General features: G+C 36.1%; 2 protein-coding genes across 2 annotated transcripts; both read left to right on the top strand.

Moving 5' to 3' along the window:
* LOC107620513 lies at positions 3,100 to 4,169 on the top strand. The gene is made up of 3 exons (XM_016322661.1): positions 3,100 to 3,310; positions 3,392 to 3,684; positions 3,972 to 4,169. The coding sequence occupies exons 1-3, from the start codon at positions 3,100 to 3,102 to the stop codon at positions 4,167 to 4,169; spliced, it is 702 nt and encodes a 233-aa protein (XP_016178147.1).
* LOC110268300 lies at positions 3,935 to 5,108 on the top strand. Its single transcript, XM_021114300.1, has 2 exons — positions 3,935 to 4,566; positions 4,667 to 5,108. Exons 1-2 carry the CDS (start codon positions 4,176 to 4,178, stop codon positions 4,837 to 4,839), a joined length of 564 nt encoding a protein of 187 aa, XP_020969959.1. The 5' UTR covers positions 3,935 to 4,175; the 3' UTR covers positions 4,840 to 5,108.

Here is a 15,191-nt window from a genome sequence, read left to right as displayed (position 1 = left end):
GTATTCTCCTTTTATCCAAGAGAGAGTGTTATTATAATTTTCATAGAAAATTATTTTATACAAATTTCTTATTTTTCATCTATATATATTTTAGAGAAAAATACCAAAACGGCCCCTGACAATAACATAAAAAGACAATGAGGCCCCTAGGAAAAAAAACCCCTATCCGGCCCCTATTTTTTTACTCCGTTAGACAAGTTAGCCCTTCCGTTAATAATTTGTCTCTAGAGCTAGTTCACCATACCTACATAGCACGTTATGTTAATGACGTGTCAGTTAAATGCCAACCTGGATGGGCAGATTAATGGGCCATCCAACCCGGCCCCTAACAATTCCAATAAAAATAAACAAACTTCATACGTGATGACACAGAACTCCTCTTCTACTCTCCAGAATTACAAAAAACCCTAATGCTCTCCTTTCCAAAATTCGTCAAAGACGCTTGACTTGGAGGAAGACGTTGGTCCTGACGGAGCTATTGACGGCACCGTGACGGAGAATTGCATAGTTGAGAGGTAAGCTTTGTTACTCATCTCTCTGCCATTGCATGTGTATGATCAAGTTGAAGGTGGTTTTATTCACATTCTCTGCCATTGAACATGCTTTGAAACCTATGATTTGGAGTATTGTTTATATTTAAATTTTGCATGAAGGGTTGAATTAGAATATGGCTTAGGATTCAATAACAATAAATATGCTCTGTATATTTTGCTATTGCACAGCACAAACAATCATACTTTGGTGCTAAGTTTATTATAATAAATTATGAAACTATTTTGGATTGTGTTTATAGCTCCATCTTTATTATCATATAGCACATATGAAAATCATATTTAAAAGCAGTTATAAATCCAAGTCATTAAGATCATTTTCTCATGTATCAGTTCAGCTTTCTTTGGTCTACCAAAACCTAACGATAATGGATACACCAAAGTATACCAATAGAAAAAGGAACATTGTTATGCAATAGAAGAAAGAATCAAGCTAAGTAGTATGTAAAGATGACATTTTACTAAAATCCAAATTCAAGTTTTTCTTTTGTAATATAAACAATGACATCCTTTTGTAATATTAGCACATGAAAACTATTTAGTGATTATAATATTCTCACCATGTTATGATTCAAAGCCTCAAGGTTTAATAATTATTTATTAAGATATGACCTTTACTGCACACTGCATATTTACTAATTTAATAAAGCAAATTTACTAATTTACTAATGTAGTCTATTACTTATTATTATTGTTGCTAAATTTTAGATAAATTGATATATAATTCACATTGTCCTGTTTAGTGAATAATCTACATTAAAATTTGTCTATCTATGTATTAAAATTTGATAAATTGATATATAATTTATATTAAAATTTGATATATCAATCATTAAAATTACTAAATAATCTACATTACTTTCAAATATATCTATCTATTACCTATTGTTATTGTTGCTGAATTTGTCCTTTATTGGTGCTGCAGATGTCTAACTTTGTAATACCCGTGTTTCACCATGGTGGGAGACTTGGGAAGGATAGTAATGGGGTGTTGAAGTATTTGGATGGAAAGGTACATAAATTTCCTTCAATGGACTTAGATTTAGTGAACTTTTTTGATCTAGAAGAACTACTAAAGAGTTTAGGATATGCTGATTATGCTGTAATGTACTGGTTAGAACCCACAGCTCGAAATTTAGAATTTGGTCTGCATGTGATTAAGGGAGATTCTGAGATAAATTATTTGAAAAAAAGTTTATTGGCGAATGACTGTTTAGAATTTAATTTATACTTTGAACACCCAGTTGGTGAGCCTTGCTATGTTAATGAGGATTTAGGGCAGGCTGCCACTCAACTTAAGGATTCTTCCTCCTCATCCTCATCTGATGAAGATTATGGAAGTTCAGAGGATGAGGCATACAATCCTCCTTCAGATGCATATGATGAGAGTAGTGACACTGATAGTGATGAAGACAGAATGTAGTTGAGGACACATACTAATAAGAAGGCTGCTGATGAGAAAGATGATTGTGATAATGGGAAGGGTGGTGCTGACAGGAAGGCTGCTAGAAATGTGAATACGGACAAGAAGAGGGCTAATTCAAGGAAGTATGCAGGAAAAAGAAAGAAACATGCTTGGCCCAAATTTAGTCCTAGTTGAATGGGTAATGTTAGATTTGGTTCAGGGGGCAATATAGGTGGACAAAATACTGGGCTTAGTGGTTCTAAGGCCCAACCTGGTTCTAGACAAGATAAAAGTGGGTCAAGTCACACTAAGGGTGTTGAGCCCATTATAGAAGAAGTTGATTTTGAAGAAGAGAAGGAGCATGTTTATGAGAGTGAAGCATTTGTGTCTCCTATTTCATCAAATGATGAAGGAGGTAATAAACACGAATGGCCGAAGCACAAAACCGGTTATGGCTATGGAGAAGTGTACTTTGAGTTGGGCATGGAGTTTGACACTATGGATGAGTTCAAGGAGTGCTTGAAGGATTACTTCGTTTATGAGGGAAAGGAATGCCCATATATTCATGTATACTATGCTATCATTAGTTATATCAAGTTTATCTACTCTGTCATTATGGTATTTGATTTATTAAAATTGTATATAGGGCTTCCATGCAAGCATGCAGTTGCTGCAATTTTTAGATTGAAAAAGATGGGATACAAATTAGAAGACTTTGTCGATAAGTCACTGACAGTGGATGCTGTCCGAGCAGCATACTCCTATGTGATCCAACCAATAAACAGTCAGGAATATTGGATCCCCACAGATTGTCAAGGAATCCTCCGTCCCCCAATCGTACGTCCAGCTAGCTAGCCAAAACTTAGGAGGATGAAAGCTTCTATCGAAATTATGATACTAATTATACCCAAAATTATAAGCCTAAAACATCTGAAATAAGATCTACCACCTTGAGACCCAATTTTGTTTTGATTTTTCAAATTCAATTCCATCTCTAACTTCTTCATTCTATGTTCTACTTAGGAATGAACCAAAAAGAATTAGGGCGACATGTGCTGACGAAGGATGTCCGTGGTTAATCTATACCTCATACAATTCTAGAGATTGTTGCTATCAGATCAAAACCTTTGTAGATAACCATACATGTGGGAGGGATTTTGTTCTAATCTGGCCAATTACAAGTGGGTTGCAAGCAAGTTGGTTAAGGTGTTAGAAACTCGGCCGGACTTGACACCAAAAGAGGCTAAGGTGCACATGGTTGACGAGTATAATATGAAACTGCATGACAAGATGGTCGCAAGAGGCTTGAAGGCTGCAAGGGAACAAGTAATTGGAAAGGAAGGAGAACAATACGGTAAACTATAAGACTACTTGAGTGAGTTGTTAAGGAGCAACCCAGGTTCCACTGCAATGATGTGGACAATACCTCAACCAGAGGGTCTGCCATTATTTGATAGGCTTTACATCTCGCTTGAGGCTTGTATGCTTGGGTTCAAGGTTGGCTGCAGGCGGTTGATTGGCCTTGACGGATGCTTTCTGAAAGGATATTATGGTGGACAGCTCCTATCCGCAATAGCACAAGACGGAAATAATCATTTCTTTATTATATCTTATGCGGTGGTGGACAGTGAAAACACTGAGACATGGAAGTGGTTTCTAACAAGGTTGAAAGAAGACTTGGGTGATGTTTGCAATGAAGAACTAAATTTCATCTCGGACCAACAAAAAGTAAGCATTCTATAACATAAATTCTGTTATTAGAGTTATGATTTCATTTTGTTATGATGTTAAGATTTTCCTGAAGTCTGGTGTAGGACTTTATTTCTGAAGTTTATCTACTTTAATTATGGTTTTGCTGAATTCTAGTATAAGAGTTTATCAGTAAGGGATATTAATGGATGTTAGGCTCTATGCATTTAGTATATTTGTATTAGTTAATTTAATTTGTAGTGCTGTTTGTTAGTTTATTTTATTAGTGAACTTTGTTTGTGAATTTTGTTGATGAACTGAATCAGGGGTTGGCAGCTGCCCTTAATAATGTTATGCCCAATGCAAATCATCGAAACTGTGTACTTCACCTTTGGAAGAATTTCACAAAAAAATTTAAAGACAAAGAGTCCAAAAGCATGGTATGGAGGTGTACAAAGTCAACTACTAAGATGCAGTTCAATAACAACATGGAAAAGTTGAAGCAGATAAATTGTCATGCATAGGAGCATATGATGAGATTTCCTCCATCATGTTGGTCAAAATCACACTTCAGTCACGGACCAAAAGTAGACAACATAACCAACAATATGTGTGAAGTATGGAATGCTAAGATTGTTGGTTATAGGGAAAAACCAATATTAACATTGTGTGAGGAGTTGAGATGCTACATTATGCAAAAAATGGCCAATCACAAGAGAAAACTAGCTAAATACAATGGTAAATTGGCTCCTGTGCAACAGATTAAACTGGAACAAATTGTTATGCCTGAAAGCATCAAGTGGAATGCAGTATGGAATGGAGATAATGACAAAGCTATCTATGAAGTTCAAAAAAATTCCCACAAGGTTGGTGTAAATCTCAAAGAGCACACTTGCACATGCAATGTGTGGCAGCTCACAGGTAATTCATGTATACTATGCTATTTGATTTATTAAAATTGTAAATCTTAAGTTTATCTGCTATGTCATTATGGTATTTGATTTACTAAAATTGTACGTAGGGCTTCCATGCAAGCATGCAGTTGCTGTAATTTTTAGATTGAAAAATATGGGATACAAATTAGAAGACTTTGTTGATAAGTCACTGACAATGGATGCTGTCCGAGCAGCATACTCCTATGTGATCCAACCAGTAAACAGTGACGAATATTGGATCCCCACAGATTGTCAATGAATCCTCCCTCCCCCAATCGTACGTCCATCTGGCCGGCCAAAACTTAGAAGGATGAAAGCTCCTATCGAAATGGTAATTGGCAATAAAGTTAGGGGATCGCACCAAGTAACTTGTAGTAAGTGTGGAGAGAAAGGTCATTATCACAAGACTTGCAAAGGTGCACCTAAGGATCCAAATTGGCAGTCAAAGGCTAAAAAGAGAAAGAAGGAAAGCAAGACTCAATCAGAAACTTCCGTTGGAGCAGCAACAAACAAGCTAGGACAACAACATGATCCATTGGTTGCATTTATTATTTTGTGTATTCTATTTTTTTAATTATTTTAATTCTGCTAGGTCTGTTCTATGTTGTTGGTTGCAAATTGCTGAATCTATATGTTATATTTGCATCATCATTTCCAGGCAAAGGCAAAAAAGAATAAGAAAAAGATGCCAAAACTGAAAGCCTTGCCTAATGTAGATTTTGGTGAAGAGATTGATTTATCTCAATCTGCCCCTCCTAATGATGGACCTGTGAGTATAGGATTGTATTTGGTGACTTTTGTCTTGCTCATTTTTTGTGCTGAAATGGTTTTTCTATCTTGTGCAGGCTACACAGCAAATTCCTGAACCTCCTGTTGGGTTTCGAATGAAGCAAACCATTGTGAGGCCGCCAATACCACCCACTGATGAGCGGATAATTTATACGCTTTTTGGCATTGTTTTTACATAGTTTTTAGTATGATTTAGTTTGTTTTTAATATATTTTTATTAGTTTTTAAATAAAAATCACATTTCTGGACTTTACTATGAGTTTGTGTATTTTTCTGTGATTTCAGGTAATTTCTGGCTGAAATTGAGGGACTTGAGAAAAAATCAGTCTCAGCCCCAGCACACACCAAATGGGCCCCGGAAGTGGATTTCTGCACTATCTATCTTAGTTTACTCATTTTCTGTAAACCTAGGTTACTAGTTTAGTATTTAAACAACTTTTAGAGATTTATTTTGCATCTCATGACATTTTTAGATCTGAAATTTGTACTCTTTGACGGCTGATGCACGGAAAACTTGTCTCTCAACAAATCTCCCTTCGGCAAGTGTACCGAATTTGTCGTCAAGTAAAAACTCACAATAGAGTGAGGTCGAATCCCACAGGGATTGATTGATCAAGCAACTTTAATTAGAAGAATGTTCTAGTTGAGCGAATCCAGAATTTGGGTTGAGAGTTGCAGGAAATAAAATGGCGGGAATGTAAATAACAGAAAAGTAAATGCTAGAATTAAAGGACTGGAAGTAAATGACTGAAAATAAATTGCAGAATTGTAAATAGGAATGGGGGATTTGCTCATAAAAGTAAATAGCAGAAATTAAAGAGAATGGGTAAGATTAGAGATGGGGAGTTCATTGGGCTTAGAAGATGTTGCAATTCTCCGGATCAAGTTCATTTTCATCTCTTCCTCAATCAATGCACTCATTGATCTCCTTGGCAATCTTAAGTGATTGAATTATAATTTCTTGCAATTCAATCTCTTAAATCTTGATCAATAGCCAATTCCTTGGTCAATTGCTCATGAGAAGAGATGAAGTATGGTCACTGATTATACCACATGCATTTTCCAAACCAAGTATTGAGAGGGTTACAGTCACATACCCATCCAAACCCAATTTGGTCCAGCCACCATAGGCCAACGTTAGTGACAATGTTGAGTGTTACTAACGTTGGCTTCTCTTCCCCCCTTAACGTTAGAGGTCACGTTAACTAGGTTAACGTGGCTTCTAACGTGGCCACTTATGAGTAATTGCCAACGTTAGTGACAATGTTAAGTGTCACTAACGTTGGCTCAACTTCTCTTCTCTACGTTAGAGTTCACGTTAACTTAGTTAACGTGACTCTCTAACGTGGGCATTGATGGCTTTTTGAGATTGTTATTGGCAATCACTTTTCTCATTAATCTTGCAAGTTACCTCCCTTTTTCTTGCTTCCTTTTGGTCCTGAAATCAAGCAATAAAGTGCATCAAAGTTCTAGTCCAAGTCATGAGTAATGCAACATAATATTTGTCACTAAACTTATGCAAAATCTTCATGAAATTATGTAAAATGTACAATGTATGCTTGAATCAAGGCATAAGTGAATATTTACCCAAAACTAGCTTATTTCCTAAAGAAATGCATGAAACTAACCTAAAAACAGTAAAAAAAAAAAGGTCAGTGAAACTGGCCAAGATGCCCTGGCATCAACGGCATGAGTCTCTAAACTCCATTGTTGGGGGTGAGGAGCTCTGTTGTGTCTCGATGAATTAATGCAATTACTTCTGTTTTCTATTCAAACACGCTTGTTTCTATCTAAGATGTTCATTCGCACTTCAATATGATGGATGTGATGATCTGTGACATTCATCACCATTCCCAACCTATGAACGCGTGCCTGACAACCACCTCCGTTCTACCTTCGATTGAATGAGTATCTCATGGATTCCTTAATCAGAATCTTCGTGGTATAAGCTAGAATCCATTGGTAGCATTCTTAAGAGTCCAGAAAGTTTAAACCTTGTCTGTGGTATTCCGAGTAGGATTCAGGGATTGAATGACTGTGACGAGCTTCCAACTCACAAGGGTTGGGCGTAGTGACAGACGCAAAAGGATCAATGGATCCTATTCCAGCATGAGTGAGAACCGACAGATGATTAGCCGTGCAGTGACAGCGCACCTGGACCATTTTCACTGAGAGGACGGATGGTAGCCATTGACAACGGTGATCCACCAACACACAGCTTGCCATAGGAGGAACCTTGCGTGCGTGAAGAAGAAGACAGGGGGAAAGCAGAGATTCAGAAGACAAAGCATCTCCAAAACTCCAACATATTCTCCATTACTGCATAATAAGTATTATTTAATCCATGCTCTCTTGTTCATTTGCAAGTCAACTGATAATTATAATTGATATCCTGACTAAGCGTTACAAGATAACCATAGCTTGCTTCAAGCCAACAATCTCTGTGGGATCGACCCTTACTCACGTAAGGTATTACTTGGACGACCCAGTGCACTTGCTAGTTAGTGGTACGAATTGTGAAAAGTATGATTTACAATTTCGTGCACCAAGTTTTTGGCGTCGTTTTTGGGAATTGTTCGAGTTTGGACAACTGACGGTTCATCTTGTTGCTTAGATTAGGAAAATTTTGTCTTTTGGGTCAGAGTCTTTTATTTTCTTTTCAAAAAAATTTTTCAAAAATATTATTTTTCTTTATCAATTTTTAGTTTTTCTGTGAGTTTAGTGTCATGTTTTAAGTTTGGTGTCAATTGCATGCTATTCTTTGTCTTTCAATTTTTGAATTGCATGTTCTTTGTTCTTCCTTGATCTTCAAGTTGTTCTTGTCAATTTTTCTTGTTTGATCTTTAGTTTTCTTGTTCTGTGTCTTTTCTTGTTTTTCTTGTGCTTTTTCAAAATACCAGTTTTCAGAAAAAAAATTATTATTTATTAAATACCTTATTAAAACACGTTAAATTTATAGCTCAATTGGCTAGAGCGTTGTGCTTATGTTCTTGGTAATTGGCTATCTTCTTTTTAAAACTTTTTCAAAAATAATTTTTCTTTGAATAAATCTTGTGCCAAACTTTAAGTTTGGTGTTCTCCTGTTAACTTTTCTTTAGTTTTCAAAAATTTTATTTTGGTTTTCTAAAAATTTTAAGTTTGGTGTTCTTTCTTCATGTTCTTATTGTTCTTGTGAGTCTTCAAAGTGTTTCTTGAGTCTTCCTTGTGTTTTGATCTTAAAATTTTTAAGTTTGGTGTTCCTTGGTGTTTTCCGTCCAAGATTTTCGAAAACAAGGAGTATTAGATCTAAAAATTTTAAGTTGTGTGTCTTTTGTGTGTTTTTCTTTTTCATCATAAAATTCAAAAATAAAAAAATATATTCTCTAACTATTTTTGAGCAAATATTTCGAAATTTTTTCAAAAAAAAAATTCAGATTTTTATTTTAAAATTTCTATCTTATCTTATCTTAGTTTTAAAAATTTCAAAATTCAAATTTTTTTTTTAAAAAAATCATATCTTTTTCAAAATTTTATCTTATCTTATTTCAAATTTCAAATTTCAACTTCCAAAATTTCAAAATTCAAATTTCAAAATTTAAAATTCAAAATCTAATTTGCAAATTTAAAAATCAAATCTTTTCAAAATTTAAATCTTTTTCAAATCCTTATCCTATATTGTTGACTTTTTTTCGAAAATTCAAAATTCAATTTTCAAATTTCAACTTTCAAAATTTCAAATTTCAAATTTTAAATTTCAAAACTTTTTAATTTAAATTCCTTATCTTCTCTTACCTAGCTTATCTTATCTTTTCTAATCTCAAATCTTAAAATCAAATCTTTTTCATATATTTTATTTTATTTTATTTTATTTTATTTTATTTTCTTACAAGTATCTTTAATTTTAAGACATATCTTTTTCAAAATTTCCTAACCAATTTCTCTCTCCTCATTTTTTTCGAAAATCCTTACCCACATATTTTTCAAATCTTTTTAATTAATTAATTTAGTTTTCAATTTTCTTTTATTTCTTTTTCTTTTAATTTTCAAAATTATAGTCAATTTTTCATTTATTTTATTTTATTTTATTTTAATTTCGGTTTTCAAAAAAAAATATTTTATTTGCAATTCACAACATCTCCCTTTCTCCATCATGGACCTAAGTGGAAATGAACAGTCCAGAAGGACTCTGGGGTCATATGCTAACCCCACTACTGCTTCATATGGGAGTAGTATCTGTATACCCTCCTTCAGAGTCAGTAATTTTGATTTGAATCCTCAGCTCATTATCATGGTGCAGCAAAATTGCCAGTATTCTGGTCTTCCACAGGAAGAACCTACAGAGTTTCTGGTATAGTTTTTACAAATTGCTGACATAGTACATGATAAGGAAGTAGATCAGGATGTCTACAGATTATTAATGTTTCTATTTGCTGTAAAAGACCAAGCTAAGAGGTGGTTAAATAACCAACCTAAGGCTAGCATAAGAACATGGAAACAGCTGTCAGAAAAATTTCTGAACCAATATTTCCCTCCAAAATGGATGACACAGCTAAGGCTGAACATCCAAGGCTTTAAACAAGGAGATAATGAATCTCTTTATGATGCCTGGGAGAGATACAGAGAGATGCTAAGAAAATGCCCCTCTGAAATATTTTCAGAGTGGGTGCAGTTAGACATCTTCTATTATGGGCTTACAGAGAAAGCTCAGATGTCTTTGGACCACTCAGCTGGTGGATCTATACACATGAGAAAGACAATTGAAGAAGCTCAAGAGCTCATTGATACAGTTGCCAGAAATCAGCATCTGTACCTAAGTAGTGAGTCTTCCATGAAAGAAGAGGCTAAAACAGTAACGACTGAACTCAGTCCTGCAGAACAAGTTACTGAATTCAATCAGCAATTAGATTTTCTAACAAAACAGCTAGCCAAATTCAAGGAGATACTACAAGACACAAGAATGGCTAATATGAATATGGAAGTACAGTTGAAGCAAACAAAACAGCAGTTATAAAAACAAATAATAGAAGAGTGCCAAGCAGTTCAATTAAGAAGTGGGAAAATATTAAATACCTCACTTCAAAGCAGCAGGAAACCAAGAAATGAACAAACTGCTACCCAAAATCCCTCTGAGGACAGTAAGAGCCCAGAGAGGAATAATTCTAGCACTCAAATGCCAGAAAAGGGTGAAGAGCTGGCGTTAAACGCCCAACCCATGCTCAGTTCTGGCGTTCAAACGTCACAAACAGGCAAGGAGTTGGCGTTAAACGCCCAATGAAAGCTCAGTTTTGGCGTTCAAACGCCAGAAACAGGTAAGGAGTTAGCGTCCAACGCCAATCCAGCTTCCAACCCTGGCATTCAAACGCCAGTGAGGGATCAGACACACACACATGCTGATAACAATCCCTCTAAAAAGGCTTCTTCAACCACCTCTGTAGGAAATAAACTTGCAGCAACCAAGGTTGAGGAATACAAAGCCAAGATACCTTATCCTCAAAAACTCCGCCAAGAGGAGCAGGATAAGCAATTTGCTTGCTTTGCAGACTATCTGAGGACTCTTGAAATAAAGATTCTGTTTGCAGAGGCACTTGAGCAAATACCATCTTATGCCAAGTTCATGAAAGAGATCTTGAGTTATAAGAAAGATTGGAGAAAAACTGAAAGAACCAACCTGGATATGTCTCCAACTTGCTGATGGCTCCATTAAATACCCATCAGGCGTGATTGAAGACATGATTGTCAGGGTTGGGCCATTCGCCTTTCCCATTGACTTTGTAGTGCTGGAAATGGAGGAGCACAAGAGTGCTACTCTCATTCTAGGAAGACCTTTCCTAGCAACTGGACGAACTCTCATTGATGTCCAAAAGGGGGAAGTAACCCTGAGAGTCAATGAGGATGAGTTTAAGTTGAATGCTGTCAAGACCATGCAGCATCCAGACACACCAAAGGACTACATGAAAGGTGATCTTATTGACTCTTTGGTAGAGGAGATCAACATGGCTGAGAGTCTCGAATCAGAGCTGGAAGACATCTTTAAAGATGTTCAGCCTGATCTGGAGGATTCAGAGGAATTGAAAGAGCCTCTGAAACTTCCTCAGGAAAAGGAAAAACCTCCTAAACCCGAGCTCAAACCATTACCACCATCCCTGAAATATGCATTTCTGGGAGAAGGTGACACTTTTTTGGTGATCATAAGCTCTGCTTTAAATCCCCTGGAAGAGGAAGCGCTAATTCAAGTGCTAAGGACACATAAGACAGCTCTTGGGTGGTCTGATGGGAAGCAGAAGCTGGTGAATTAAAAATTTATTAAAATGGTTACGTTGCAAGTATAGTTCTTAACTCACCGAAAATCTGCCTATCAATTTAGAAATATGTCACAGAGAGTTTAAATTAAAATTACTGGGAGTTTTAAGTCCCAGGTCGTCTCCCAACGAGTTGCAGAAAAGTGTGCTGTTTTATTAATCAGATGTTCCAAGAAGTTGAGCTAAGTAAATTAGAATTTAAATTGAGGAATTTTAAATAATATAAATAAAAGCCTTGACTGGGAATTGATTAGTTAGAATCTCTATCATTGATGGAGTGATTTTTAAGATTGATTTATAATTAATGGTTAGTCTGTTTGGTTATCCTTTACTAGGTAAGGGAAAGTCAAACAAGTTGGAATGCCAGATCTGTTCACAAGTTGCAACCCACTTAGTTCAAAGGGATTGGCGTTGGTGATAGCATAGCAATCCAACATTTAACCCAATTACAAATTTTCTTTCAATCCTTCCAACTCAAGAGTTCCTTTTAATCAACTCCCCATCAAGTAATGAAACTACTCACGCATTGTAAATAAAGAATCCATAGCACATGAAGGAGAATTAAAAGAAGACATGATTATTGGAATTGAAATTGAATTAAAAAGAAATAATCCTTGCATTAATTAATCATAAAAGTATCTGAATGACAAAATTGAACAAAGCAAAGGACATAGAAGAATGAATCCAAGTTAAGAAAATAAACTAGAATGATGAAGTCTTGATGAGGAAATAACTCTTCCCAATGTTCCAATGCTAAGACCAATTGAAAATTAAAATTCTAAAAACTATAGAAAAAAACCTAAGAGAGTGAAAAACTAGATCTAAAACTACTGAATGAATGTGTCTGTTGTTTCTGCATATTCTCTGACTCTAGTCTGCTGTTCTGGGCCAAAAACTGGGCCGAAATAGGGTCCAAAATCACCCCTATCGAATTCTGCTGATTATGCAGATCGCGCACGTCACGCGATCGCGTCATCCATGCGGACGCGTCGCTTGCGCTTTTTCCTTTCCACGCGTTCGCGTCATCCACGCTACCGCGTCGCTTGCACTTTCCAATCCGTGCGGCCGCGCAAGCCATGCGGCCGCGTCACTGCGATTTGCGCTCCTTCGCGCGGTCGCGTGAGCCATGCGACCGCGCCACTTCTCGCTGGTTATCTCCTCAAATTCTTGTGTTCCTTCTATTTTTGCTAGCTTCATCTCCAATCTCCATCTCATTCATGCCCTATACAGCCTGAAACACTTGACATACAGATCACAACATCGAATGGAATAAAGAAGAATTAAAATTGAATAATTAAAGTCTCTAGGAAGCAATTTTCAAACATGTACTGAATTTGGGAAGGAAATCTAAATGCATGCTAAATTGATGAATAAGTGGGTAAGGATCATGATAAAACCACACAATTAAATACAATATAAACTATAAAATAGTGGTTTATCAACCTCCCCACACTTAAACATTAGCATGTCCTCATGCTAAATTGAAGGAGACAAGGAAATAAGTATGAACATGCAGAAACTCATGTAATGCAATGCAATCCTACATATATAAATAAATGCAACTATATGATTATTGTCCACTTGATCAAAAGTAAATAAGCCCTTCAAGACAATTACAACTCAAATTCAACCAATTTTATCATTATACAATAAAACCGATAAAAGTGCAAGAAGATAGCTTATGAATGCAGGGAACATGAAAATTCAAGTATTGAACCCTCACTGATAATGTATGTACGCTCTAATCTCTAGTGTATAGGGTGATCACTCTATCCTTCTCTAATCATGCTTTCTAACTTTTGTTCTTCTCCTAACCAATCAACAACAGTTAATATATCAATGCAAACATCATGAGGTCTTTTCAAGGTTGTAATGGGACTAAGGTATAGGTAGGGATGTATATTTGGTCAAGTGAGCTAATAAATTGAATCTTTAATTAACCCAAGCTCTAACATAACTTGTGTACACTTAATGCAATCTTTAAAGTTCATACCTAGCTACCCAGAGTTCTCTTTTTCAATCCATACTCATGTATCAACTTATATTTTGGTTCTATCATATGTGCATTGATCTTTGAATTCTGAATTTAACATTGGGGTAATTTTGTGTCCCCTTATTTATTTGTTTATCATCTTTTTTTTTGAATTGAAATAAATAAAGCTTATCAATGCACATAGATTTTTTTTATTCTTATAGTTTCACATGAATAGGTATCCAAATTCCCTTTAAATTTTCATGACACATCCCCTTAACAACTTTTGTTCCCACAATTTCCCATACTTAACTAGCACACACAATTCCATCTTAAGCTAACCAAAGATTCAAATTGGGATATACAATTATTTTTCGGTTTAAGGTTAGTAATGTGGTAAAATATCGAATAAATGGGAATTAAAGGCTCAAAGTGGTTAACAAATGTGATTGAAAAGGGTAGACTTAATTTGGATGAGTGAGTTTAAACAAATAATGGCCTCAATCATGTGCAAGCATGCAAATATAGTAACTATTGGACATATAAGATAAAACAAAATATAGATTACAATCATAGAGAAGTAAACACACAAGAATAAAGTACTTATGGTTAAATAATGTAACCATACATAAAGGCTCAAATCTTTCACAGGTTGTATGTTCTTTAGCTCAAACATCATGTTCCAAATACAACTCAAGCAGATTTATCATAAAAATTTTGAAAAATTAGTGAAATTTTATTCCAAAGATAGATTTCTAAAAGAAACTTATTGTCTTTTCAATCAAGTAGAACATGCATGCAACTATTCTAACCTATGCAATTTATTCTATTCTATAAAAGAAAGAAAATATAACTAAATTATTCTAATTATTGGTGTATAGAGAAGAGCATTTTCCTCCGGAAGTCAGGTACTGACCGACCTCCCCACACTTAAGGCTTTGCACTGTCCTCGGTGCCATCTGTCAGAAACAGGGGTGGACTGGTGGCAGTATCTCCACAGTTGGGACCGTCATGGCTCCCTGTGCTAGTAAAGGAAGTGGAGTCCGGGGTGTCTGAGTCTCTGAAGCGTCCCTTGAGTAGCTCCTTGAGGTGTTTGAATCGGCGCTCGTTACGGCGCTCTCTCATCTTAGCTTTCAGTTCATGCCGATCCAATTTTTCAAGTATCTGCTGGAGCAATTTCGCAATTGTAGATGCTTGTGGTGTTGAAGAAGGAATATCTTCAACTGGCTCAGTAGGCTGGCTTGTAGTGGCTGCTGAAAGTCTAAGGTATTTCTCGTTAGGGACATATTGATCATCCCGTGGAAGCATGGCTTTAGTGTCCCCAGCTCTGTAGGAGACTCCGGCTGCTGAGACAAGATCTGAGACCAGGGCGGGAAAAGGTAGGTTGCCCGCGATTTGTACATGCTCCATAGCATTCCGGATGTGTCTTGAGAGATTCAGAGGTTGGTCTGTAAGGATGCACCATAGTAGAACGGCCATGTCTGCAGTGAAGGAGGACTCATGAGTGCTCGGAAAGACGTAATGGGACATGATCTGTGCCCATACGCGAGCCTCCAAGGTAAGTGCTGAAGA

This window comes from Arachis ipaensis, chromosome B10 (assembly GCF_000816755.2).
Source record: "Arachis ipaensis cultivar K30076 chromosome B10, Araip1.1, whole genome shotgun sequence".
Lineage (NCBI taxonomy): Eukaryota > Viridiplantae > Streptophyta > Magnoliopsida > Fabales > Fabaceae > Arachis > Arachis ipaensis.
The sequence above is the reverse complement of the archived record's forward strand: the minus strand, read 5'-3'. Positions and strand labels throughout refer to the sequence as shown.